Source organism: Rhipicephalus microplus, chromosome X, assembly GCF_043290135.1.
Source record: "Rhipicephalus microplus isolate Deutch F79 chromosome X, USDA_Rmic, whole genome shotgun sequence".
Classification (NCBI taxonomy): domain Eukaryota; kingdom Metazoa; phylum Arthropoda; class Arachnida; order Ixodida; family Ixodidae; genus Rhipicephalus; species Rhipicephalus microplus.
The window spans coordinates 188,567,787-188,593,385 of NC_134710.1; the positions used below are offsets into that span (position 1 = coordinate 188,567,787).

The window sequence follows — 25,599 nt, forward strand, 5'->3', positions numbered from 1 at the left end:
AAAAATGTTTTAATAGAATCCAGCCTCTGCCATGGGGTGAGCATGGAGGAGAGCAGCCGTCTGCCGAGATGGATGGCCTCGTCGACCGTCGTCTGGTCCGGTAGCACCCGAAACCCCACAGGACACCCCAGGAACCGGTGCCCCTCGAAGTCCGCCAATGCCGGGACCGGGACGCTCCCCACGGTGAAAATGGTGGGCCGTGTGCCCACCGGGTAGCGTCCGGACAGGTGGAGGGTGCGGCACTTGGCAGGCTTCAGTCGCAGCCCGAGCGGGTCCGAAAGGGCCGTCACCACGTTGAGGCGGCGCTGCAAGGTGGCGGGATCCCCAGCGAGCAGCGTCAGCTCATCGGCGTAGGCAAGGATGTTGTGTTGCCTATCGCCTCCCTGCACGGCTCTGATGATGGGGTCCACCACCAGGTTGAACAGCAGGCCGCTCAGGGGACAGCCTTGGCGTAGGCCCGCTCCGATGGCGATAGGCTCCGTGGTGCCGTCAGCTGCCACGACGCAGGTGGTGTTGGCGCGGTAGAGTCCCTCCACGATCTCCGCGAAGGGCTCCCCCGCGCCGGCGCCATGAACAGCGTCGACGAGGGCCTCATGGGCGACCGAGCCGAAGGCGTTGGTGTAGTCGAGGAACCCCACGCACAGCTCCCCACCTCCCGTCCTGGCGTCGTCTAGGCGTCCCTGTAGCACGAAGTTGTGTTCGAACACCCCATCGTGCGGCAGGAAGCCCTTCCGACACCTGGAAAGTACCGCATGGTCGCCCAACCACCGCTGCAGCCGGGTGGTGAGACACCCGGCATACAGTTTGGTGATCGTTCGACCAAGGGCAATGGGTCGCCAGTTTCTGGGGTCCTCGCGGTCGCCCTTCTTGTGTATGAGGATTGTCCTCGTCGACTTCCAGCTCCGGGGTGTGCGACGGTGTTTGAGGCAGACGTTGAATACCGCCGCAAGGTACCGCCCTTCTGGGTCCACCTGCCTCCAGTGGTGGTAAGTGAGGCGGTCCTCTCCCGGAGCTGTACTCTCGCACCTTCGGAGCTTAGCTGCAACCTCTTCGTCCAAGAAGGGGCAAAGGTCCCGTTCCTCGTTGGTGGGGGCTCGCGTCCTGAGGATTGTCGTGTCCACTGCTGCCGGGGACCAGAGGCGGGTGTAGTAGCTTCACTTTGATCCTAGCCAAAAGGCCGAGAAGCGATTATTGTTAATAAATGTTCACTTGGTCTCAATCTAAAATGCACCTGGGACCAGACTATGCCTACTCGCATAGAAATAGCTCGTTGGCTGCGCATATGCTCTCGAAATCTCGAATATGCGCAAAACGTGCAAAGTTCTCGTTTTTTTCCGTACATTTCATTGCGCTGCTGCCTGCAACGTTAGCGTAGCGGCTAAGTGCCTTCCGTTGTTTGATAGCGTGCATCCGTCATTTGCTTTTATGTCAACAAATTCAGAGCTGTACAGAATATTTAGACGCGCCGCATAGATATGCCATGTATACACTGTTCTAACTAGTATGTGCATTCATGTTTCAGCACTTACGCCAGCGTGAACAGGAGCAGCCTCGTACCACACAAAATCTCGAGTTATGACTTTACTACGGATGAAGGAATTAACTCCTGTTTTCTTCAGAGCATTGTGCACCATAATCAATTTCTCAGAACGCCTGAACGCTGACGAGAACTGACAGCGTATGCAACGCTGGTTTACTTACTCTGCATTGTGCCCCACCCGTGGCTGTCAGTTGTCTGTTTCAGGCATTCTGATGCAAGTCGCTCGAAATTCGCTGCTAGCGTCAATACCTTCGTCTTCATCCACGTTTGTGGTATGGCATCAATGCAACTGAAACTATACCAGCCTTCCGTAATGGCGCTAAGGGCGCAATAACAAAAGCGAGTCGTTTCGCGCGTGGAGTAGGATGTGGACAAGCGCGACCTTATCGGCATCTGAAGGGAAGCGGAGGAAATGTATACCCGCGAATCTTTCCATCAGGGAAGAAACAAGCGCTAGTGTTTAAGGCGAAACATTACCAGCCGACGCGTATCATCGCTAAAGTTCTCGTTCTCGAATTCATTGTCACTGCCCTAACTTTGCTGAGCGCGTTGCTTCCTAGCAATGTGAAGTCACCCTCTTCTTTGAAATACGCCGCTTACACGTATTGCTGGGTGGTTGGTATTCTGTGTCAATCAGCGCCCTTCTATGAGAATTGATGGCCACGCCGAAATGCCGTACGGTAACGCTTGATGACTATTTCTCAAAAGGGCACACTTGCCTAATTGCACACTCGACAACTGCAGGCGAAAGGCTTCAGCAGCCGAACAAAGGGTTCTGACCTGTATACTTATGCATTGCCTAAATACGGCTATTGTGCTGAAAGAACTCCTGAAAGCCCATCGCAGCATGATACATGCATGGAAACCGTGATTCCTGACAACGATATTTACGTGTTTAATGGCCAGTTGCAGGACGGCGAGACTAGACGATGTTTGCTAACGACGTCATAGAAACCAAGTGCTACACCTTTCCCTTAGTTATTAGGCACTAACTGAAGTTGCAACCTCTCTGGCTAGAAATGTTTGCTCGGCTGGTTTATTTCAAATATCAGCAGGAAGCTCTTCAATATATGTGTGACTTACGGAAAAGAACGAACGTTCAGGCAAGGGGACTCAGCAAGTTTATGGTGCCTTGGACCTCTTTTCGTTCACGCGTTGGAAGAACGTGCTCGAAAATTTAAGATATCACAACGACTGTGACTACCACAAGACCGCTGCTCTATATGCGTGGCAACGCTTGCGTGAATTGAAAAAGAGAATCAACACTATTCCATTGTGTCATGGTTCTCTTTGCTGCATGAAACGTTGCTTGCAACGAGTTTATTTCATTTCTTGTAAAAATAATGGTTACTACGTATATTTTTCTTAATTTTACGTGATAACATGTCCACCGATGTATTAATATCTGCACAATTCTGGTTCTATATATATATACACTTTTGTTTCATGCACTTCATCAGGTCTTTCATGCGGTCTGTGATGTAGAACAGGCCTTGGTCGCTGAATAGCCCATGTCACTTGCGCACGAATGTACGAATGATGGCATATCGGTAGGAAAAAAATGACTTGTCACCGTTATTCCTGGTTCATGAGAACGAACTTCTGGAAGAAAAGCAGTTGAAGCCACTCAGGACGTTTCATGGTTTCAAGAAGTTTGCTGTGTACCTTTGTCTTCAATATTCGTTGAGCGCACATGAACGAGAAGGCAACATTCGCGCCTCAAAAACAAAGCTAAAAAGACTCCCAATATTGGCGCTATTTTCCCAGCTAAAAATACATCTGCCTATTTGATGATGACCGACGCTTAATATGCGAGTAGTAAGGGCGTCGCGTCTTGACAAAGGAGCTCATATATAGTCGTGTCTGTCCCGCGTATTTTTTACAAGCATCAGTGAGGTGGTGGGTAGAGGCGTCTGCTCGATTTGTACCACTGCAGAACGTCGGCATCGGGTCGTTGCGGCTCCGAGGAATGCGTTGACAGACCTGCGGCTAGTTAGCGCGTGTATCGTGGGCAGTTGCAAGTACAAGCTATATGGACCCCCGTCTGGGCAAAGCATGTTTGCCCGGAGGTTTTCACCACTGATGTATGCCAACACTGCAAGAAGGCGCGAGCCACCCAGAGACACCTCCTCTGGGACTGTGCACCACCGCTGGGTAACCAAGAAGTAATGCCAACTGCCATAAGCAGCAAAATCATCAGCCGAGAGCCAGGCAACCAAAGAGACATGGTCCAGCACGTGCTTAGCATCCTGGAACGCCAGCGGCCGAAAGCAGCGCCCCCACGGGTTTGACGCGAGTAGGTTGCTGCTTCGAGACGTCCGAGCACGCTAGTGTCTCGCTTTAATCCCCCTACCCCTTCCCCCTCTATGCCGGATCGTCAGTAAAGTTGTTTAACTCACTTTACAAGCATCACAGAATAGTTTCTGTACTCTCTCCCCCCCATATATATATATATATATATATATATATATATATATATATATATATATATCTTTTTACTGAGGTTTTTGCGTTAAAACAGTATTTCTAGCGGCGTATATATTCAACAAAGTTTTACGTTTTGGAAGGAAGTGCTCATACAACTTCAATAAAATCACGGAATCCTGAGCATATCACTGTAGTCTAACACGGTAACAGCACTTGTCAAGTTTTCAAAGAAATTTCTTCCGCTTTGACAATTATGGACAGTTACAGTTTACGTGCCTTAGCGGGATTGCAGGATAAATGTGCGCATGCACAGTATTGTACGTGACCCGTACCGCTGACCGTAAACAGGCTATTTTTCAGATTTAGCGTTATCATGTTAGCGTAGTTTATGTAGTGTACTTAAATCATGGCGGTGGTTTTGGACACCCGCTTCGAAGTGAGTTTGGTGTAGTTGTTGAGATTCACTTCATTCGCAGCAAAATAGTATCGAAAATGACTTCGCTTGCCTTCAGTTAGAATCGATGACTGAGTGTCCCGGATAAGTTGGCGCTATTTTCCAGATGTCTTACCATTTCGAACGTCTCTAGGCCCCACTTGAAGATCGATGTAAACAAATCAGCAGCACAAATGTTTTCGCGTTTGGTGCATGGTTAATATTTAGCTACTTTTATTATCACTAAAAAAACTTGTAACATTGCTTTGCCTGGAGACCCAGGCGCGCTGCACGGGCAAAAATTCCTCTTTCTTTCCCCTTTTCTATGTTCTGTAGCTTATTCGCTATCTGATAGGTGGCACCACCCTCCCACCTTGGGCACGTAAACCACTCAAATGCTATCCCGTTAAGTGGTAGAGGTCCTTGTAGGGGACGCCACCTGTTGCTTCTAGTATCTGGGAGGTGGCGCCCCCACTCTGTATAAAAGGCATCGGTGGGCATTAAATGAGGCTTTTTGCTGTTTGTGAACTATGCGTTGTCGGGTCATTCTTCGCGGGCTTCACGCCCACTTTTGGCTCGGCTAGCGGCGTCCGCGCTACCCGGGCACGTCACTACATGGTGTCAGAAGTGGGATCCTGCGACAACCGTGCAACATGCAGGATAACCGAGCCGCTGCCTCCGCCGTGACCGCCAGCTTCACATTGCGAACTCCGCCGCCGTTCACTTTTGACAACCCAGCCCAATAGACGGCGTGGCTTCAACAATTCGAGGATTACTCCTTCGCCTCAGGACTGTCCTCCGCCCCCGAAGAAACCAAGGTACGCACGCTCCTCTACTGTATGGGTACCCAAGGTCGCGAGGTGCTTTCGTCTCTCATGTCAGACGCCGAGGCCTATCGCTCGTACTCCGGCGTGATAACAAGTCTTTCGGGATATTTTGTACACCCCGTCAACGAGGTATACGAGTCGAGTAGGTTCCACAAGCGCACACAAGCGGTAGGCGATTCAGTCGACGCGTTTTTCACGGCGCTCCGAAATCTCGTGAAGAAGTGCAACTACGCCTCTCGGGAAATCGACGACCGGCTGGTTCGGGACAGATTTGTCGTGGGTTTGCTTGACTCTCGCTTGACCGACCAGCTCTGCCGCAATCCAAAGCTTACACTGGATGAGGCGCTCATCCAAGCGCGTCAGTACGAAGACGCTGAAAATGAGAAATTGCGGCGTCAGGGGACAGGCCTTGCACCAGACGCACTGAACGTCGACGCCGTTGCAAACAACTAGTAACGAGTGGCCGATGCCCCAGCATGCGAAGCTGCCCGAAGTAAAAGTAACGTCTGTCGGCCTCCCGAGTACCGCGCCGGCCCGAAGTCGGCATGCGATTTTTGCGGCCACGTTCCTCATCCGCGATCTGAGTGCCCAGCACGGTGGGCCACATGCAACCAACGTCGCAAGAAGGGACACTTCGCGGCGGTTTGCCGCTCGAATAATACTAGGCGTTTAAGCCAAATCCAGCTCTGCGCCGTGGATGCCTCGCAAACAGAACGCCGGCACGTTGTTGTTCATGTCAACGGATGCCCTCTTCAATTCAAAGTGGATACTGGGGCGGACGTTTCGGTCGTACCTCCGAGCTTCGCCGGGTGCCCAGTAGACCTTGACAAACCCGATAATGAACGGTTGATGGGGCCGGGACGCTGCCGCCTAAGGTTGCCTGGGACGTTTCGTGCTACCCTGTCGTGGCGAGGCCGGTCGGTATGCAAAACGTTGTACGCTGTAGCAGACATGGACTCTCCTCTACTGGGGTACTCGGCGGTAGTGGACCTGGGAATCGTCCAGTTTGTTGACAACGTGGAAGATGCGGAAGCTCCGAATAAGCTCCCAACATCAGACAAGGCCGCCGCTTCGCTGTTCTCAGGCCTTGGCGAGATGCCTGAAGAATACCACATTCGTATCAAGCCGGGAGCGATTCCATTTTCTCTCAGCGTTCCTAGGTGCATCCCTATTCCCCTCGAAGGCGTAGTCAAGAAGGATGTAGATGCCATGGAAAGGGACGGGGTCATCCGGTGAGTCACAGTGCCAACCCCGTGGTGCGCTGGTATTGTGCTGGTACCCAAAGCCGATGGCGAATACAGAATTTGTGTTGACCTCACGAAGTTGAACCAAGTAGTTCTTCGGGAGAGACACCTTATGCCCACAGTGGACCAGGTACTTGGCCGTCTTGGCAATGCCGCGGTCTTCTAGGAACTTGATGCAAAATCGGGGTTTCTTAAGGTAAGGCTATCGGAAAGCTGTCAGGAGCTGACTACCTTCATAACACCGTTTGGACGCTACTGCTACCGCCACCTGCCCTTCGGCGTCACGTCCACTCCCGAAGTATTTCAGCGCCAAATGTCTCGGATTCTAGAGGGCCTGGAAGGGTGTGTGAACATGGTAGATGACATTCTAGTATTCGGCAGGAGCCGTTCCGGGCACGACAGTAGACTCCAAGCAGTCCTTCGCAAGTTGGAACAAGCGGGAATTAGGTTGAATGCCTCGAAATGCTCCTTCGGGGTATCTTCCGTCAAGTTCCTTGGTGTAGTGGTGAGCGCCAGTGGCATCTAGGCCGACCCTGACAAGGTATCTGCTATTGTGAACATGAAGCCGCTGACAGATACGCATCGCGTCCGTCGTTTCCTGGGCATGCTGAACCACATTGGAAGATTTTTACCAAACCTGTCTGCCGTCACTACACCGATACGGCTCCTGTTGAACAAGAACGCGGTCTGCACCTGGGACCATGCGAAAGCAACCTCTTTCGAGACATTGAAGGGAATGGTGGCATCTAATGCTTGTATGGCCAGCTACAATCCAGAGCTACCCACCCTTGTGTCGGCAGATGCCAGTTCGTTCGGGCTAGGCGCGGTTCTCTTGCAGGAGCAACAGACGGGAGAGCGACGGGCTGTCGCGTTCGCGTCAAGAGCACTGACTACCGCTGAGCAGCGGTACAGTCAGATTGAGAAAGAAGCGCTTGGTGTCTCTTGGGCTATCGAGAGGTTTGAGAAATTCCTGCGTGGACTCAGCTTTGTCATTTAAACCGACCATCAGCCACTCGTCAGATTGCTTGGTTCCGCCGATCTGGACCTCATGCCCCCTCGCATCCAAAGATTTCGCATAAGGCTCATGCGATATCAGTTCACAGTCAAGTATGTTCCAGGAAAGTACCTGGCCACGGCAGACACCCTCTCTAGGGATCCCGAAGGCTCTTCCACGTTCGAAGAGGACAGCTCAGAAATTTTTGTGTCTCGGGTCGTGGCAGCCCTCCCTTCAACCCTGGCCGACCGTCTTGAAGACTTCAGGTCTCACCAAACTTCAGACGGCGAGTGCTCAATGCTGAAAGCATACTGTACGAAAGGGTGGCCTCGACGAGACCATCTGCCGCTCAACATGACGCGTTACTGGGACCACCGGGGAGACTTCACTGTATGCGAGAACATGCTGTTCATGGGCGGACGCCTAGTTGTGCCCGCAGCACTACGCAGAAACATCGTGAACCTGCTGTACGATGGTCACCAAGGCGTCAATCGGTGCTTGGCGGTGGCCCGAGGCTCTGTATGGTGGCCCGGTCTCAACAACCAGGTTAAAGCAGCCGTATAGGACTGCCCAGCATGTGCTTCTATACGCGTTCAACGCTGTGAGCCCATGATTGCGACCGAGACACCATCAGCTCCGTGGGAAAGGGTGGCCATTGACTTGTTTCATTTTGCTAATCAAGACTTCCTGGTGGTTGTCGACTACCGTTTTCGGTACCCTGAGGTCCTCACACTCCGGTACACTTCTGCGGGAGCCGTTATTTCTGTGATCAAGAGCACATTTGCCCGACACGGCATCCCGGTGACTGTTGTCAGCGACAATGGGCCACAGGTTTCCTGCAAAGCTTTTGAAGGCTTTGGGAAGACATACGGTTTCACGCATGTCACGAGCAGTCCACGCTACCCGCAGTCGAATGGCGAAGCAGAGCGCATGGTTCGCACGATCAAGGAGTTGTTTCTGAAGGCCACAGACCCGTTTCTGGCTCTGCTAGCATACCGTAACACTCCCGGCGTGTCTGGCTACAGCCCGGTCCAACTGCTCATGGGACGCTCTCTGCGAACTCGTGTGCCAGCCACGGCTCATAGCCTTGCTCCAGATTGGCCCCAGGTGAAAGAATTCAATGACAGAGATACCGCCCAGAGACGAAGACAACAGAGAGACTACAATAACCGACACGCAGCGCATGACCTTCGTGCTCTCGACGATGGGGAGGAAGTCTGGGTGCGTGACACGCGGGCAAGGGCGACGGTCTTAAGCCCGGCTCAGAGACCCCGCTCGTACATCGTCCAGACGCCCAGTGGCATACTAGTGAGAAACCGCAGACACCTTGTCCCCTGCAGCAATCCTCAGTCGGCCCCCTCAGATGAGATGGGAATCCCCAACCCTGCGGCCCCGACATCGGCGCCGTCTCCCGGACCACAGCGGGCAGCAACCGGTAACGCATCGGACACTCCAGCTCCTGCACCTGCTGCAGGATCGCCAGGTCACCGTTACACACGATACGGCCGGCGCGTGGTGCCAGCTCGGAGACTGAATTTGAGAGACTGCTGCAAGTACTGTTTCTTGGTGGTGTTCTTTTGGAACACTTGTGTTTGAAAGCTCCGGAAGGAGGGATGTAGAGGACGCCACCTGTTGCTTCTAGTAACTGGGAGGTGGCGGCCATACTCTGTATAAAAGGCATCGGTGGGCATTAAACGAGGCTTTTTGCTGTTTGTGAACTACGCGTTGTCGGGTCATTCTTCGCGGGCTTCACGCCCACTTTTGGCTTGGCTAGCGGCGTCCGCGCTACCCGGGCACGTCACTACAGTCCTCTGGTCAAAGTATAAAGCCTGTTTCACATGTGAGTGATTTTGCTCCAAGAGCGGAGCGGCAGCTGCCGCGCGAGGCCAAAACAGGTTTCTACGGCGGCGACTAGACGCCCTTGTGAATATCGCCAGAGTTGGAAAAGTACGCTAGCGGCACAAGCAGCAGAGCGACCAGTGACGTCGTTTGACACGTGTGGACGGGGGCGGAGTCGAGAAGTTGAGCGCGCTGCCAGGAACTGGCTCCACAGAACTCACTTCGACTGAGTATCAGACGACATCCGTCCTCTCCCTGGCTCACTAATTTATCGCGCTGCTTTCAACAAGTCGCTGATTGCAGTTGTGAAACGATCTCTTCTTTGGGACGTCAAGATGGAGGGTTTCCGCAAGAAGCATAAAAAGAGCATTCGTTGGGAAGAAATTGTCTAAGTCGCATACTTACGTAAAGTAAACGTCGTCGCTTGAACTGGCCATGTTCACTGGTGAACTCGAAGTGCAGCGGTTTTCCTTCCGTTGCTCTCGACGATGCTTTCACCGGAGTGACAATCGTGTGTGGTGACTTTTTTTGTTTCAATAGTATTATTACTACTTTCTATTTTATTTTCTTTGCGTTTTCATCGGAAGTTACTCTTCCATAGAGGAGCCGCATGGCACGCCGTACTTCTACGTCGCAGCAATTGTTGCTGGTTTAACAAACGATGACATTTGGTGACGCGGTGCATAGATGAAAGGCTACACACGAACGAGACAGCAAAGACGGGCTCTATGGTAGTCGACTTGTGAAGTAGCATTCCACACAGGTCTCTGAAAAGGAATTTCGTGATGTGACTCAACAAAGAAGGGGCGCGAAGCTCTCTGTCATGGTTCGGGGAAATAAGGCACTCATCAGGGGCCTTTATTTTTGTTCTCCCCTGCAACAGCACTTCAATTTTTCACTAAAACCTAAGCTTACTTGTCCGCGTCCTCTGCGATGCTTTTCTCGCAAGGAACAATTTCACCGCACAGCGCTCAAGTTTCCAGGCTGTGGACAGGTCCTGTCACACTGGCCAGCGGCTCTCCGTGACACAATGCAGGAATGCGCGGCTGGCTGGGCGAAAATAAATGTTCGGTCGCGAACGCAACTTACACTGCGTAGATAACGAAGAACAGCTGTTTATTTCAGGCACTAGTCCAGCAACACATGCCTAGGGGCATGCACCTAAATTTCACGGTCGAAGGCTACCGTGCAATTGAATGTCACTATGTGCTGACGGCAAAAGTGTGTTGTGTGAAATGATGTGATACTTCGGCTTTCCTGCTTACCACCACAATATTTATGGACGCAAATTCAAGCTAAAGCAAGAATTGCTGCGTAGTTCCTTACCTGTGCCGAGCACAAGTGTATATACAGCAGCCAAAGAACTGGGACAACGAGCGTATCACGTATATCATGCTACCTGCCGTTGGTGAAATTCTTCCTGGGGTGCTTTACTGAATCATAAAAAAATCTAAGACGCTTACTGTTTAGGGTGGAAGCATACAAATTTGAGCAACAGAAGAGACGTAGACTATTCGGAAAATCCCAATGAAGGGTTTGTTCGCATGAGCGTAACGGTGACCTCAAACACTGCCGAAGCTTACCACTGAGAGTTTTTATAAACATATCTTATTTCGACTCAAGCGAACAGGTACAAAAATTTAAGTATGAATTTGGCGAGTTGTGTATACTGGTTGACAGAAACCTCATTCCGCGCCCCTAAGTTATATCGCTGAAAGCAAGAGCAATGAATTGGAGAAACATGGAAAGTGCGGCTCAAAACACGCTCGCTGTTTTTAAGCATTCACCTAGCTGGAACAGCTGTCTAATAAAACCATACAAGCAAACTCTTCCTTCTGCTTCTTCATGGTCATTTAAATGAGCACGCAACAAGAACCATACGTTGAAAAGCCAGGACAAAACAAAAATGAACTGCAAACGTTGTTTATTTGTTGTAACATTCATGGTACACTTAGTTCCGTCAGTGCACAGACGCGTGAAAGTCGAGCGGCTATGGATGATGAACCTCGCAGCACAAGGGTGCCAAAGGAAGGACACTTGGAGAAGAGCGTGGTTTTGAGATACCACTGAAAACAGCGGTTGACCAGCGCCTTCCGTGGACAACACTGCCCGCCGGAGCGGCGGGAGTCGCGCAACAGCAGCGGCGCATGTGAAACGAACGCGCGTTCGTGCGTCCTCCCGCCGCTCATCGCCGCGACCGCCGCCGCTCGGTCGTTCGCATGTGAAACAGGCTTAAAAGGCGTTGTGCGCAACGAACGCTTGTGGTACAGTAACGCTTTTCTCTGAAACCCTGCTATCACGTTCGTGGTAAACTGTAATTGTCTAATGTCTCATATTTTGCCTCTGCTTGGTAATGCAAGATTTTAAATTACAGTATGCATGGTTTTGTAAAAAGATTTCTTTTTACTATAGTCTCACTGCTTGTGAATTGACAGTTGGGCATCGTCTGCGGTGCCCATAAACAAAGCATGCGGCAGTTAGGAGTTTGGGGAGGAGAGAAACTTTTGCGCACCTGTTTTCAAGAACCCCTCCTCATCGTAGAGCTCGGCGGTGGCTTGGCTGTTGTTCAGATAATCCAGAGCGCAGCATGGGCTCTCGATTCGTATTTCTCCGCGCTGACCAGGTCCCAGTTTTTTCCTGTGCTCACGTCGACAACCTGCCCATATATGCATGGTAATGACACATGTACTCCTGTGGCTGGTTGTTTGCATTGCAGTGAAATAAAAGCTACGTACATTACGTGATAGATAGGAATGTTACCTTGAGGCTAGACATGAAGTTAGGGGCCCCGATGCAGTCGCTACTGACGCTAACTCCAAAAGAGAAGGTTCCAGCGCCGAAGCTCTCCGTTAGCCCGTATCCCGTGCAGACGCAAAATATTAGACAGCGTTATCTATAGATTGTTGCAGCCTGGTGGTGTTATTGACAGCACGCACTGTCATGGATCTAAATTAAATGAGCACCGGAACAATGAAACACCCAGAGTGGCAAAAAATGAGCACCAGAAACACAATTCTCGAGTTTAAATGGCATTAGGTGCGAGTCTCGAGAAATTGTCACTGGTGGGTGCACGAACACATCTTACAATAAAAAATACATAATGTGCTTTTCGTAATCCGTAAGAAATTCAACGCGTACCTGTGTTGATGTATATATACTGAGCATAGAACATAACATTCACTTAGACTTGATCGTTGCATACAGCCAATGAAATTTTACCGCCTTGGAGCTGCACCTTTCGTTTAGCCTGCGCGAGAGAGCAAAAAGGTAAGCTAATGTTTATATCTACGTCACAAAAGGTATAAAGACTTCCACAGCTTGATCTTTATGGGGTTTATTGCACAGTGTACCCTTTCTAGCATTTCGCACTGCAGTGGAGCGCGATGCCTATTCACTCTATTTATACTTGCACATACCTAAGGGACCAGTTAGTCATGCGAGGCGCATACTGTATATGTTGCACTCTTTGTAAAAGTTTTGATTATTGTTCCTTATGTATTTATTTTAGGTTTTCGGGATTACTTTACTGTCCAGAAAGAACAGCCTGGCCCCATTTCTCTCAAAGGAACCAGCCATTTCATCAGCTGAAGGTGATTGTGCAAGCAGTAGTGACTTGTTGTTTTGCAATTAGAGGTGTATGAACACTCACATTACATTAATACAACCCTAATTACAGTACCTTGTCAAATGTTGTGATTTTGTGAAGTCACGTAAGAAGACATCTGCCCACTGCCATGCATTGATGACTCTCTGGATCAACTGCGGCATGCACGCTATTTTTCATCAATGGACCTGCGAAATGGCTATTGGCAAATATAGGTCGACGAGAAAGATCGTGAGAAAACTGCCTTCGTGGCCCCCAACAGTCTTCATGAATTTGAAAATCTTCCATTCGGGTTATGCTCAGCGCCAGCCACTTTTCAACGTTTCATGGACACTGTGCTATTAGGAATGAAGTGGCAGACTTGCTTGGTCTATCTAGACGACGTTATTGTCTTCTCAGCTACATTCGAGGAACACCTAAGTCGTTTATTCGCAGTTCTACAAGCTATACATTCAGCTGGCCTGACTTTAAAGCCAGAGAAGTGCCATTTGGTTATAGTGAATTTGGCTTCCTAGGCCACGCGGTCAGCTTCGAAGGCGTTTTACCTGACCCTAGCAAACTAGACGCTGTTGCAAATTTTCCTGCTCCACTTGACAAAAGAGAAGTGAGGCGCTTCATAGGACTCTGCGCTTATTACCGACGATTCATCGCCAACTCCTCGTCTTTTGCGGCGCCTCGTCTTTTGCGGACGAGAGGATGCCCCCTTTCTTTGGGGCGAAAAGGAAAAAAACTGCATTCAATGAATTACGCCAACACCTCCAAACACCTACGGTTCTTGCGCACATTGACCAGGAAGCGCCAACAGCACTTCACACCGACGCCAGCATTGTGAGCCTGGGCGCCGTACTGATACAATGGCAAGATAACTCTGAAAACGTGATAGCCTACGCCAGCAGAGCTCTTTCTCGCACAGAGGAGAACTACTTGACTACCGAGAAAGAGCGCCTCGCCATGGCCTGGGCAGTTCTCAAATTTCGACCGTATCTGTACGGCCACTCATTCAAGGTTGTCAGCGATCACCACTCGCTTTGCTGGCTCACTAACTTGGAAAACCCATCCGGCCGTTTTGCACACTAGAGCCTTCTGCTTCAAAAGGTTGATATGACCATAATTTATAAATCAGCATACTGACGTGGAAAGCATACTGACGCGGACTGTTTCTCGCGGTCACTAGTCGAGAGTGCCACTATTAATGACGAGTTCATGGACGCCGCAGTTCTGGGCGCCATCAATGCAGCCACTATTTCCCAAGAGCAGCGCAGTCACCCGACCTGTTTCCGCTTATCAACATCTTAGAAGGATGATGTGAAGACTGGCCGCGAGCTTCCACTGCCGTCTTTTTGTTTAAGAAACGACAATTTATACAAGAAAAACTTTTTCCACCCGCAGCCCATACTTGCTCGTCGTCCTTGTATCACTGCGAAAAGCAATTCTGAAAGCCTGCCATAATGAAGTCACCTCCGGTCATCTCGGCTACACTCGAACATTGTCCCGACTGCAAAACAGTTAGTACTGGCCAAACCTACCAGCTGCTCTAAAGCATCACGCCCAAACCTGTGCCGACTGCCAGAGACGCAAAGCACTCCCCGGCAAGCCGGCGGCAGACTTATTACATTCCGTCCAAGCACCAGCAAAGCCATTCGCACAAATCGAAAAGGATTTCCTGGGACCATTCTCAACTTATACAAAAAGGCACAGATGGATCATTTTCACCACCGATTACTTGTTTCACTACGCAGATACTAACGCCATGCCGAGGCCTACACCAGCAAAAGCGGTTCACTTCTTCATCGAAAACGTCGTCCTTCACTACGGTGCTCCAAGAGTTCTCCTCACGGATAGAGGCACTGCGTTCAAGGCAGAACTTTTGGAGTCGGTTTTCAGGCTCAGCGGTACAGCTCGCAGGAGAACAATGGCGTACCATCTCCAAACGAACGGACTAACGGAGCGCCTTCATGAGACCCTCGCAGATATGCTCTGAATGTATGTCGACACAGAACGCAGGAACTGGGATGAAATCTGGTCTTATGTGACATTCGCCTATAATACCACCCAGCAGGAAACTACCGGAATGACGCCGTTTAGTTTATTATGGCGCGAAGTCACTACAACGTTGGACGCTATGCTGCCGCTCGAGTGTGACTACACTCATGCTGACGCCGAAGAACTTGGTCAGCGCGCCGAAGAAGCCCGACAGCTAGCACGGGTACGTATTTGTCAACAGTAACAGAAAGATGTGAAACGGTACGACCTACGACATAAATTGGTAACCTACACACCAGACGACAAGGTATGGGTCTGGATTCCAATACGTCTACGTGAGCTTTCAGAGAAGCTATTACGACGATACTTCGGCCTATATCGAGTCACTCTACGCTTGAACGACGTCAACTACGAAGTTGTTCTCGACGGCGATCGCAGTCCCAGTCGCCGAAACTACTCACCCGATATCGTGCATGTCATGCGGATGAAACCCTACTTGTCCAGCTAACTCTCGCTTGGCTTGTCGGTGCCAGTGCATACGTGCGTTTTTGTAAGCAGAGTGCCTTAGCTGCACATCGCGATGATGCCGTTTTCAAAGGGAGGCAAATGTCCCGCGCGTCCTGCAAGAAAGAAGAAGGCACCAGTGCATACGCGCATCTGCACGCTTTTATGCGGAACGCAACAACGAGAAAGACAAGGAACCTGTGGCGCGCAGTAGATAAAAAAACCGACCCGCTGCTTCCTCAGCTTCTTCAAATACGGCCTCTGTCTTCACGTCGAGACAATAGCGTTTGTTCTGTCATGTTTGTTCAGCATATATTTGTCTTGCCTCATTTTTGCTACACGTCCAACCGGAAAGAAGGGACAAGGAACCGGCATAGCTCTGTGTTAGAATACTGAGCAGCCAACAGATGAGCCGGGCTCGACACCCGTTATGTCCACGGTGTTCTTTATTTCTTTATATTGTTTGACAGTGGCTACTAAGACAAGCGGTGGCGGACAACTACGGAACCAGAATTCATCCTTGTTGTCCCCTCACAACAGCTTTCATTGTAAAACGCTAGCATTTAAGGTTCCCTTGTCGACTGAGCGTTTGTAAGGGTAATAGATAATTGTCTTTAACTGATTTACCATCCGACTTTGAACTCACAGTATCAAGGTGTTGTGGTCCGTTATGTGCATATATATTCTGGGTACTGTTGTGATCCTTTCTCGGCAAGCGCCAATTGAACCTTTCGTGTGTACTAAAACTGCTATACCATGATTCCAGGAGTTTAGTAGTACAATAAAACGTTTATTGATTATGACATCCGGGTCCAGTGCGACGGTCCCCCAGTCCAGAGCTCCACTATAGTCGCATGGCGGCGCACAGGGCTTGGTCGAGAAGGTCCATATGATCCTACTACACTGGGCTGGGAGGGAATAACAAAAAAGAGATAGAGACAAAAAAAGGTTAGTTAATGGAGGGAAGCTGCATGTTGGGGTTCGGTAAGTTGTATTTTGCTTTGGGAAACATTCTGCATAAGTAGACAAGTCCCAATGGTCGCGTTGACAACAACCACTGCTTGATGGTGCAAATGGGGATTCATGCAAATTACATGAAAGCTTTGGAAATGAGCGAGCTGTCACCTCTTGTCTTTCTGTGGCTCGTATTTAGCGCTCTTCATTTCATTTTTATTTAGAGGAGACATAAACCAACCAAACGCTTTGCAAAGGCTACAGCTATTTTGTAATTTTCACTAGAGCTATCATTTGAAATAGAAGAATGTTCTTTGTACTGTGAACAATTCAGCGAAAAGACAACGCATGTATTTGACAAAGAGAACATCACACGAGTAAAAATAGTTAATATTCTTGAGATATCATTTGCCTTAGAATAAGTTATTCAATTACCCGAGTCTCAGCTTACTATTAACCGAATCTCAGCTTACTAAATAAAAAGGGAAAACTCGTTCTCAATTTTCTAAAGTACCTAAATAAGAATGACAAACATCCACATTGACTTGGTGGAAGGACGTTGTTGTCTTGTATGATCTGCCACTAAGATTTCACATCTAAATGAAGAAAGAAATCTGGTCATTATTTTTATCAAGAATTTAAGAGGGGAAAAGAAACAACTTCCTGCCAAATGTATGAAAACAGCCGAAACTATATTTTCTTGTCTCAACTATATATCATCATATTCCTTTATGGTTCATTTGAAACGAAGTAACATTAATTATGCATTTCAACAGCGAAAAAAAAACAAAAACAGTGGATAGCTGAGAAGAGCTTTGAGTGCAACAGAGCGCGTATTATACCTCTGAAAGAATGTGAGGTGAGGTATATTTTCTTAGTGTGACGGCTGCATGCTCTTCGTGTAGTAGTCGCTCCGCAAAACGGCACGTAGGGGTTTGCCCGTGAAGGACTTGGGAATGCTGCTCACAAACTCGATTCCACCGTGTAGGTGCTTCTGGTAGCTGGCGTGATCTGGGACGGAAAATAATCCACGAATGTTAATAATTGCAGTTTATTAATGCACATCCAACTTAGAAAGAAAAGAAAGAGTGATAATACACGTTGTTAAAGCAGCGCATATATGAAGAATTAGTGGTGTACATTGATGCCTTATGTTTGTAATGGAATCACATGATAGAATCTGCTTATTTACACACTCAATGTAAGTTGTAATTTACTCACATGTAGTGTGCTTCACAGAAGTATCAGCATTTACGTTGTATTAATCATTTATGTTTGCCCAGAGGGGAGGGGGGTGTTCTCCCCTTTCTATGTCACTCTTCATTGCGTCCAGGCAATATCTTCAACAAGAAAACTTCGAATCATATATATATATATATATATATATATATATATATATATATATATATATATATATATATATATGTGTGTGTGTGTGTGTGTGTGTGTGTGTGTGTGTGTGCGTGCGTGTGTGTGCAGCGATGGCGTAGTGGTTAGAGCATCCGCCTCGCATGCAAAAGGTCCCTGGTGCAGTTCCCAACCGGAAAAAAAAATCCGTGTGGTGATGGAACTGCATTACGAGGCCTAGGGTGCGGCCTCACCGGTAACCACAGCTGGGAACGCACTCCCTCACCAGAGAAGGATTGACCACCCTGGTGCAGTATCTGGCCACTACCTCCCGCATGCATACGTTAAATAACTCACGGCCCTCAGTCCCCAGCAGCTGTGAAGCAACTGACCACGGTGGCGGTCAGATCTGCTACGCAGCAGAGGGTGCTAAGAATCTCTGGATCCGGACAGGCCGCCATCGGAACCTGAACTTGCGAACGTTTAACGCTAGAACCTTATCTAGTGAGGGAAGTCTCGCTGTACTATTCGAGGAGCTAGAGGGTGTTAAATGGGATATACTAGGGCTCAGTGAGATTAGGACAGATGAGGCCTATACGGTGCTACAGAATGGGATCGTCCTTTGCTATCGGGGCTTGGCTGACAGAAGAGAACTGGGAGTGGGGTTTCTAATTCACAAAAACATAGCAGGCAACTTAGAGGACTACTATAATAGCAATAATGAAAGGGTGGTAGGTATCATAATTAAACTGAATAAGAAATACAAGATGAAGGTGGTACAGGCTTACGCGCCTACATCCAGCCATGATGACGCTTCAGTTGAAAGCTTCCCCGAAGACGTGGAATCCGCAATGAGTAAGGTAAAAACACAGTATACAATACTGATGGGAGACTTTAATGCAAAGGTAGGGAAGAAGCAGGCTGGAGACCAGGCAGTAGGAGATTATGGCATCGGCACTAGAAACGCCAGAGGAGAGCTACTATTAGAATTCGCCGAATGCAATAATTTACGGATTTTGAATACCTTCTACCGAAAACAAGGAAACCGCAAGTGGACATAGAGGAGCCCTAACGGCGAAAATAAGAACGAAATAGACTTTATAATGAGTGCACACCCAGGCATCCTGCAGGATGTGGAAGTGGTTGGCAAGGTACGATGCAGTGACCATAGAAAGGTGCGGTCTTGAATTCGCCTAGACTTGAGAAAGGAACGACAGAAACTGATACGAAAGAAGCCAATCAATGAGCTAGCACTGAGAGGGAAAGTACAAGAATTCAGAGTCTCGCTTTAGAACAGGTACTCGGTTCTTCACTAAGGAAACCAACCTTAGCATGGATACAATGAATGATAATATGACGAGTATCATTACGGAGTGTGCAGTGGAAGTTGGAGGCAGGGTAGTTAGACAGGACACTGGCAAGCTTACCCAGGAAACGAAGAATCTCATTGAGAAGCAACAATTCATGAAAGTGTCAAGTACAACAGACAAAATAGAACTGGCAGAGCTTTCGAAGTTGATTAATAGGCATAAGGTGTCCGATGTAAGAAGGTATCACATGGAGAGAATTGAACACGCTCTGAAAAACGGAGGAAGCGTCAAAGCAGTGGAGAGGAAACTTGGGATAGGCAAAAATCAGATGTATGCACGAAGGGACAAAGAAGGCAAAATAACTACCAATATGGATAGGATAGTTAAAATAGCGGAGGAGTTTTACAGAGATCTGTACAGTAGCCGGGACAACCACGACTTTAATACTATAAGAACTAGCAGTAACCCAGATGACACCCCAGCAGTAATGATAGATAAAGTGAGAAAAGCTTTGGAGAGCATGCAAAGAGGCAAAGCTGCTGGTGAGGATTAGGTAGCATCAGATCTGCTGAAAGATGGAGGACAGATTCTGTTAGATAAACTAGCCACCCTGTTTACGAGGTGTCTCCTAACGGGAAGAGTACCAGAGTCTTGGAAGAACGCTAACATCATCTTAATACATAAGAAAGGAGATGACAAGGACTTGAAGAATTACAGGCCAATTAGCTTGCTCTCTGTAGTATACAAGCTATTTACAAAGGTAATTGCTAACAGAGTAAAGAAAACATTATAATTCAATCAACCAAAGGAACAAGCAGGATTTCGAACAGGCTACTCAACAATCGACCGCAGTCATACTATCAATCAGGTAATAGAGAAATGCTCAGAATATAACCAACCACTATACATAGCCTTCATAGATTACAAGAAGGCGTTTGATTCAGTAGAAATATCAGCCGTCATGCAGACACTGCGGAATCAGGGCGTTGATGAAGTATATATAAACATCCTGCAAGAAATCTACAGGGGATCAACTGCTACCATAGTGCTTCATAAAGAAAGCAACAGAATACCAATCAAGAAGGGTGTAAGGCAAGGGGACAAAATCTCCCCAATGCTATTTACCGCGTGCTTACAAGAGGTTTTTAGAAGCCTAGAATGGGAACAGTTAGTGATAAGAGTTAATGGAAAGTACCTTAGTAACCTGCGCTTCGCTGATGACATTGCGTTGCTTAGTAACTCAGGGGAGGAATTGCAACTCATGATTACGGAGTTAGACAAGGAGAGCAGAAAGGTGGGTTTTAAAATGAATCTGCAGAAAACAAAAGTAATGTACAACAACCTCGGAAAAGAGCAGCGCTTCGATATAGGTAATAGTGCACTTCAAGTTGTAAAAGACTATGTCTACTTAGGGTAGGTAATAACCACTGAGCCGAACCACGAGATTAAAGTAACTAGAAGGATAAGAATAGGGTGGAGCAAATTTGGCAAGCACTCTCAAATTATGACAGGTAGATTGCCACTATCTCTCAAGAGGAAGGTATATAACAGCTGTATCTTGCCGGTACTAGCAACGGAGCAGAAACCTGGAGATTTACAAAGAGGGTTCAGCTTAAATTGAGGACGACGCAGCGAGCAATGGAACGAAAAATGGTAGGTGTAACCTTAAGAGACAAGAAGAGAGCAGAGTGGATTAGGGAACAAACGGGGCTTAAGGATATCATAGCTGAAATCAAGAAGAAGAAATGGACATGGGCCGGGCATGTAGCGCGTAGACAGGATAACCGCTAATCGTTAAGGGTAACTAACTGGATTCCCAGAGAAGGTAAGCGGGTTAGGGGGAGACAGAAGATTAGGTGGGCAGATGAGATTAAGATGTTTGCGGGTATAAATTGGCAGCAGCAAACACAGGACTGGGTTAACTGGTGGAACATGGGAGAGGCATTTGTCCTGCAGTGGACGTAGTCAGGCTGATATATATATATATATATATATATATATATATATATATATATATATATATATATATATATATATATATATATATATATATATATAGGATTTGAAGTTTTCTTGTTCAAGATATTGCATTAGCGGCGACAGAGTTCTGCTTAGCAAAATGTAAAGGACGCGCCCATGGCAATGTCTTGGTGAAGTTGAAATGTAAAAAAGAGAGCCTGGATTGAATGCATGGTGGAACTTTTATTATTTAAGAGCCCGCTTAGCTTGAGAAATTATTCAGTGTATCCTACAATGAGATCTTGGATTTGGAAAATAAATCACAGTATTTCATTGATTTAGTTCAAGCAGTGAGAACAAATTGTTTCAATGGAATTTGCATCATTGATGAGTCTATAATTACAGAAAATTAAAGACATGCTGCGCTAAGGCTACGAGTGCCGCATAAGAGTGGTATAGCACACAAATACCTTGTTAAATAAATCGTTTGTTTTTTGCGCCCAGGACGTTTCAGGAAAAAATTGAGATAGGGTAGAATGTGCTCTTTCTTGTGTCAATTTTTCCTGAAACGTCTTGTGCCCCAAAAAAAAGTTCCCTTTAAGAATTCAGTACCAACCAGCCAAAGCAACCACACTGTCACACAGGTGCAACATGCCGTACCAGCGACAATGTTCCATAGCTCATCCTTGAGCATGTCACTTGGATCGTGGCCTTCTTTTATCACGATGAACGCCCTCGCTGCCTCGCCGTATTCGTTGTGCGGAACTCCGACCACGGCAACGTCGTGAACAGCTCCGTGCTGCAGCAGTAGAGCTTCGAGCTCGGCAGGAGGCACCTGCTGTTCCATGCACTTGATGAGGTCCTTCATTCGGTCCGTGATGTAGAACAGGCCTTGGTCGCTGTAGTAGCCTATGTCACCTGCGCACGAATTTTCGAATGATAGCTGATCGGTAGGAAAAAGGGACTTCTCCTAGTTTTTGCTGGTTCATGAAAATTAACTTCTTGAAGAAAAGCAGTTGAAGCCACTTAAAATGTTTCGTGGTTTCAAGAAGTCCACTGTGCATCCATGTCTTCATATTCGTTGAATGCACATGAACGAGAAGGCAACATTCATGAAACGAAAATAAAGCTAAAAAAACTCCCAATATAGGCGGTATTTTCCCTGCGACAAATACATATGCTTATGTGATGATAACCGTCGCTGAATATGCGAGGAACAGTAATGGCGTCGCGTCTTGACGAAAGGAGCTCATATAGAGTCGCGTCTATACCACGTATTTTATATAAGCAGCACAGAATAGACTAATCTTCTCTCTGTATGTGAATTTGTTTCGTCTTAGCTCCTTATGGAGCTTTTTTCAGTTAAAACTGTGTTTCTAGCTGTCTGTAGATTCAACCAAGGTTAAAGTTTTGAAAGAAAGTGCTCATTCAGCTTCAACAAAATCACGGAATCCTCAGCATATCACTGTAATCTAACACGGTAACAGCACCTGTCAACTTTTCAAAGAACTTCTTTCCGCTGTCACAATGATAGACAGTTAATGTTTACAGGGCTTAGCGGGATAGCGTGCTTAGCAGGATTGTCGATCAAAGTGCACATGCACAGTAATGTACGTGCACGACCCATGCGCTCTTTCATCCAGCAGCCGTTGTACGTGATCCGTACCGCTCACCACACGCTATTTTAGATTTAGCGTTACCGTGTTAACGTGCTTTACGTAGTGTACGTAAATAATGACGGCGGTTTCGGACGCCCGCTTCGAAGGTATGTTGGTGTGGTTGTTGAAAGATTTATTTCAATCGCAGCAAAACACTGTTTAAAATGGCTTCGCTAGCCTTTAGTAAGATTTGATGACCGAATATCACGGAAAAGTTTTCGTGATTTTTATTATGGCTTCCCATTTCGAACTTCTCTAGGTCCCACTAGAATATTGAAACAAATCAGCAGCACAAATGTTTTTGCGTTTGCACGTGATTCACATTCACCTACTTTTGTTATTACTGAAAAAATCTTGTAACATTGCTTTGCGTGGTGACACAGGCACGCTGCATAGGCAGTCATTCTTCTTTTCTTTCACTTTCTTCTGTTCTGTAGCTTATTCGCTATCTGATAGGTGGCACCACCATCCCAGCAGGGGCTCATAAACCACGTAAACGCTATCCCGTTAAGAGGTAGGTGTTCTCTGGCTAAACTATAAGGGGCTGTTCATAACGAACGTTTGCGGCTCAGTAACGCTATTCACTTAACCCCTGCTATAAAGCTAATGGTAAACTATACCTGTCTAACGTCTTATATTTTGCCGCTGCTTGGTAATGCAAGGTTTTCAATTATAATATACATGTTTTTGACACAAGATTTCTTTTTAATCTACACTCACTGCTTGTGAAATGACTGTCGTGCATCGTCTGCGGTGCCCATAAACAAAGTATGCGGTGTTAGGAGTTTGGGGAAGAGAGAAACGTTTGCGCACCGGTTTTCAAGAACCCCTCCTCATCGTACAGCTCGGCGGTGGCTTGGCTGTTGTTCAGATAACCCATAGCGCAGCATGGGCTCTTGATTCGTATTTCTCCGCGCTGACCAGGTCCCAGTTTTTTTCCTGTGTTCACGTCGACAACCTGCTGATATATGCATGTTAATGACACATGTACTCCTGTGGCTGGTTGTTTGCATTGCAGTGAAATAAATAACTACGTACATTACGTGAAACTAGATAGGAATGTTACCTTGAGGCTAGACATGAAGTTAGGCGCCCCGACGCAGTCGCTACTGACGCTAACTCCAAAAGAGAAGGTTCCAGCGCCGAAGCTCTCCGTTAGCCCGTATCCTGCGCAGACGCAAAATATTAGACCGCTTCATCTATAGATTGTTCCAGCCTGGTGGTGTGAATCACAGCACGCACTGTCACGGATCTAAATTAAATGAGCACCGGGCCATGAAACACTCGCAGTGGCAAAAAATGAACACCAGAAACACAATACTGAAGCGTTAATGGAACTAGGCGCATGTCTAGAGAAATTGTGACTGGTGGGTGCACGAACACATCTAACCGTAAAAAATATATAATATGCTTTTCTTGATCCTTAAGAATTTCAGCACATGTACCTGTGTTGATGCATATATACTTAAAGATAGAACTTAACATTCAATTAGACTTGTCGATGCATACAGCTAATGAATTATTATCGCCTTGGCACTGCACCTTTCTTTTAGCCTGTGCGAGCAAGTTAAAAAGGTAAATAAGGTTTATATTTACGTCCCGAAAGTATAAAGATTCTTCCACAGCGCGCTTTTTATGGCGTTTATTGCGCCGTATACCCTTCCCAGCATTTCGCCCAGGAGTGGAGCGCGATGCCTATTTACTCCATTTATACTTACACATACCTGAAGAACCAGTCAGTCATGCAAGGTATATACGGTATATGTTGCACACTTTGTGAAACTTTTGATCATTGTTTCTTTTTTATTTATTTTAGGTTTACGAGATTTTTTTATTGTAGAGGAAAAACAGCCTGGCCCCATTTCTCTTAAAGGGACCAGTCATCTCAGCAGCTGAAGGTGGTTGTGCAAGCGGCAGTGACTTGTGGTTTTGCAGTTAGAAGTGTATCAACACTCAGATTTCAATTATCCAACCCCAATACATTACCTTGTCAAGTGTTGTGATTTTTATATTGTCAGTGTTTATACCATGACATACAGTGGTTTTAATTCGGTTCCAGAAACAGTAATTAAATCGCTTACTCTTTCTACGCGTTTGTTTTTTGTGTTTTACATGTGCCATTCAATACCGAATTTCTCAGCCATTTTACCTGACTAGGACAAATGTTTTTGAAAGAAGTTGTGGGGATTTTCTACAATGAAAACGTTGAATATTCTGTACAATAGAGAAATGGTTTAGTCACGCGGAACATTTCATAATTTTGAAGAATGCTGTGAGAGTCCTGTTTGTCAGACTTTTTGCAGTTTTTCACTACATAAAGGCAAGTGTGAACATGTGGGCTTCACCTTTCTTTCTTTGCTACGTTCGCGTTCGGTTGAGCCTCACGCTACAGCTTACAATATACCCTACCGTGGTGGGGTGGGTGCGTACGCGCGCGCGTGCATATATATATATATATATATATATATATATATATATATATATATATATATATATATATATATATATATATATATATATATATATATATATATATATATATATATATATATATATATATATATATATATTGTAGCGAAGCCTCCGAACTATGAAATGGGTCGAACTCTTGAGTACCTTCTAGTGGGGCTACCCAACAAGGACGCCGCTCGCGCTGAGAGCCCGTGCTTTGTTGTGACTGTCGCCATTGCATATTCTCGCTCGTTGCCGGCTAATAAACGCCTTAACAATTTGGTGGAGAGTGCTGCGATCCCTGTCTATGCCTTTGGAGCTACGATCACGTACCCTGCCATCTACTATGTACCAAGACGCTTCTCAGCAAACGCCTCCTCCGATGCCACCCCCTTGTCCCGGTGTCCCCAGAATCCGCGATCCACCCATCTTCACTGGCGCTGATGGCACTGACGTGGAGGACTGGCTCGCCATTTACGACCGCGTGAGCGTCCCCAACAAATGGGACGAGGACGGCAAGCTGAC

At 47.3% G+C, this 25,599-nt stretch overlaps 2 protein-coding genes across 6 annotated transcripts in view; both read right to left on the bottom strand.

Annotated features, from left to right (window-relative positions):
* Nucleotides 1–746: 746 nt before the first annotated feature.
* LOC142777050 (luciferin 4-monooxygenase-like) lies at nucleotides 747–15,527 on the bottom strand. Of its 2 annotated transcripts, XR_012887903.1 has the most exons (4): nucleotides 15,353–15,527; nucleotides 12,065–12,250; nucleotides 11,817–11,960; nucleotides 749–1,165 (listed from the first exon to the last, which is right to left on the bottom strand). XR_012887903.1 is itself a non-coding variant. In XM_075881351.1 (3 exons), exons 1-3 carry the CDS (start codon nucleotides 15,369–15,371, stop codon nucleotides 1,155–1,157), a joined length of 174 nt encoding a protein of 57 aa, XP_075737466.1. In that variant the 5' UTR covers nucleotides 15,372–15,527; the 3' UTR covers nucleotides 747–1,154. The 2 variants fall into 2 exon arrangements, 1 of the variants encoding a protein (XP_075737466.1); XM_075881351.1 differs by lacking the exon at nucleotides 12,065–12,250 and having other exon boundaries at nucleotides 747–1,165.
* A 637-nt stretch (nucleotides 15,528–16,164) lies between these two features.
* LOC119176989 (luciferin 4-monooxygenase) overlaps nucleotides 16,165–25,599 on the bottom strand; it is a 117,323-nt gene continuing 107,888 nt past the window's right edge. The window contains exons 8-12 of one of the 4 annotated variants that reach the window (XR_012887129.1): nucleotides 23,690–23,790; nucleotides 23,437–23,584; nucleotides 21,582–21,883; nucleotides 17,192–17,360; nucleotides 16,165–16,303 (exon numbers count right to left, since the gene is read on the bottom strand). Coding sequence is in view for 3 of the 4 variants with exons in the window: in XM_075878369.1 (XP_075734484.1) it covers nucleotides 17,224–17,360; nucleotides 21,626–21,883; nucleotides 23,437–23,584; nucleotides 23,690–23,790 (644 nt within the window). In the remaining variant the exon portion in view is untranslated. The remainder of the gene's footprint in view (nucleotides 16,304–17,191; nucleotides 17,361–21,581; nucleotides 21,884–23,436; nucleotides 23,585–23,689; nucleotides 23,791–25,599) is intronic. The other 3 variants (XM_075878369.1, XM_075878370.1, XM_075878371.1) reach the window with 3 other exon arrangements.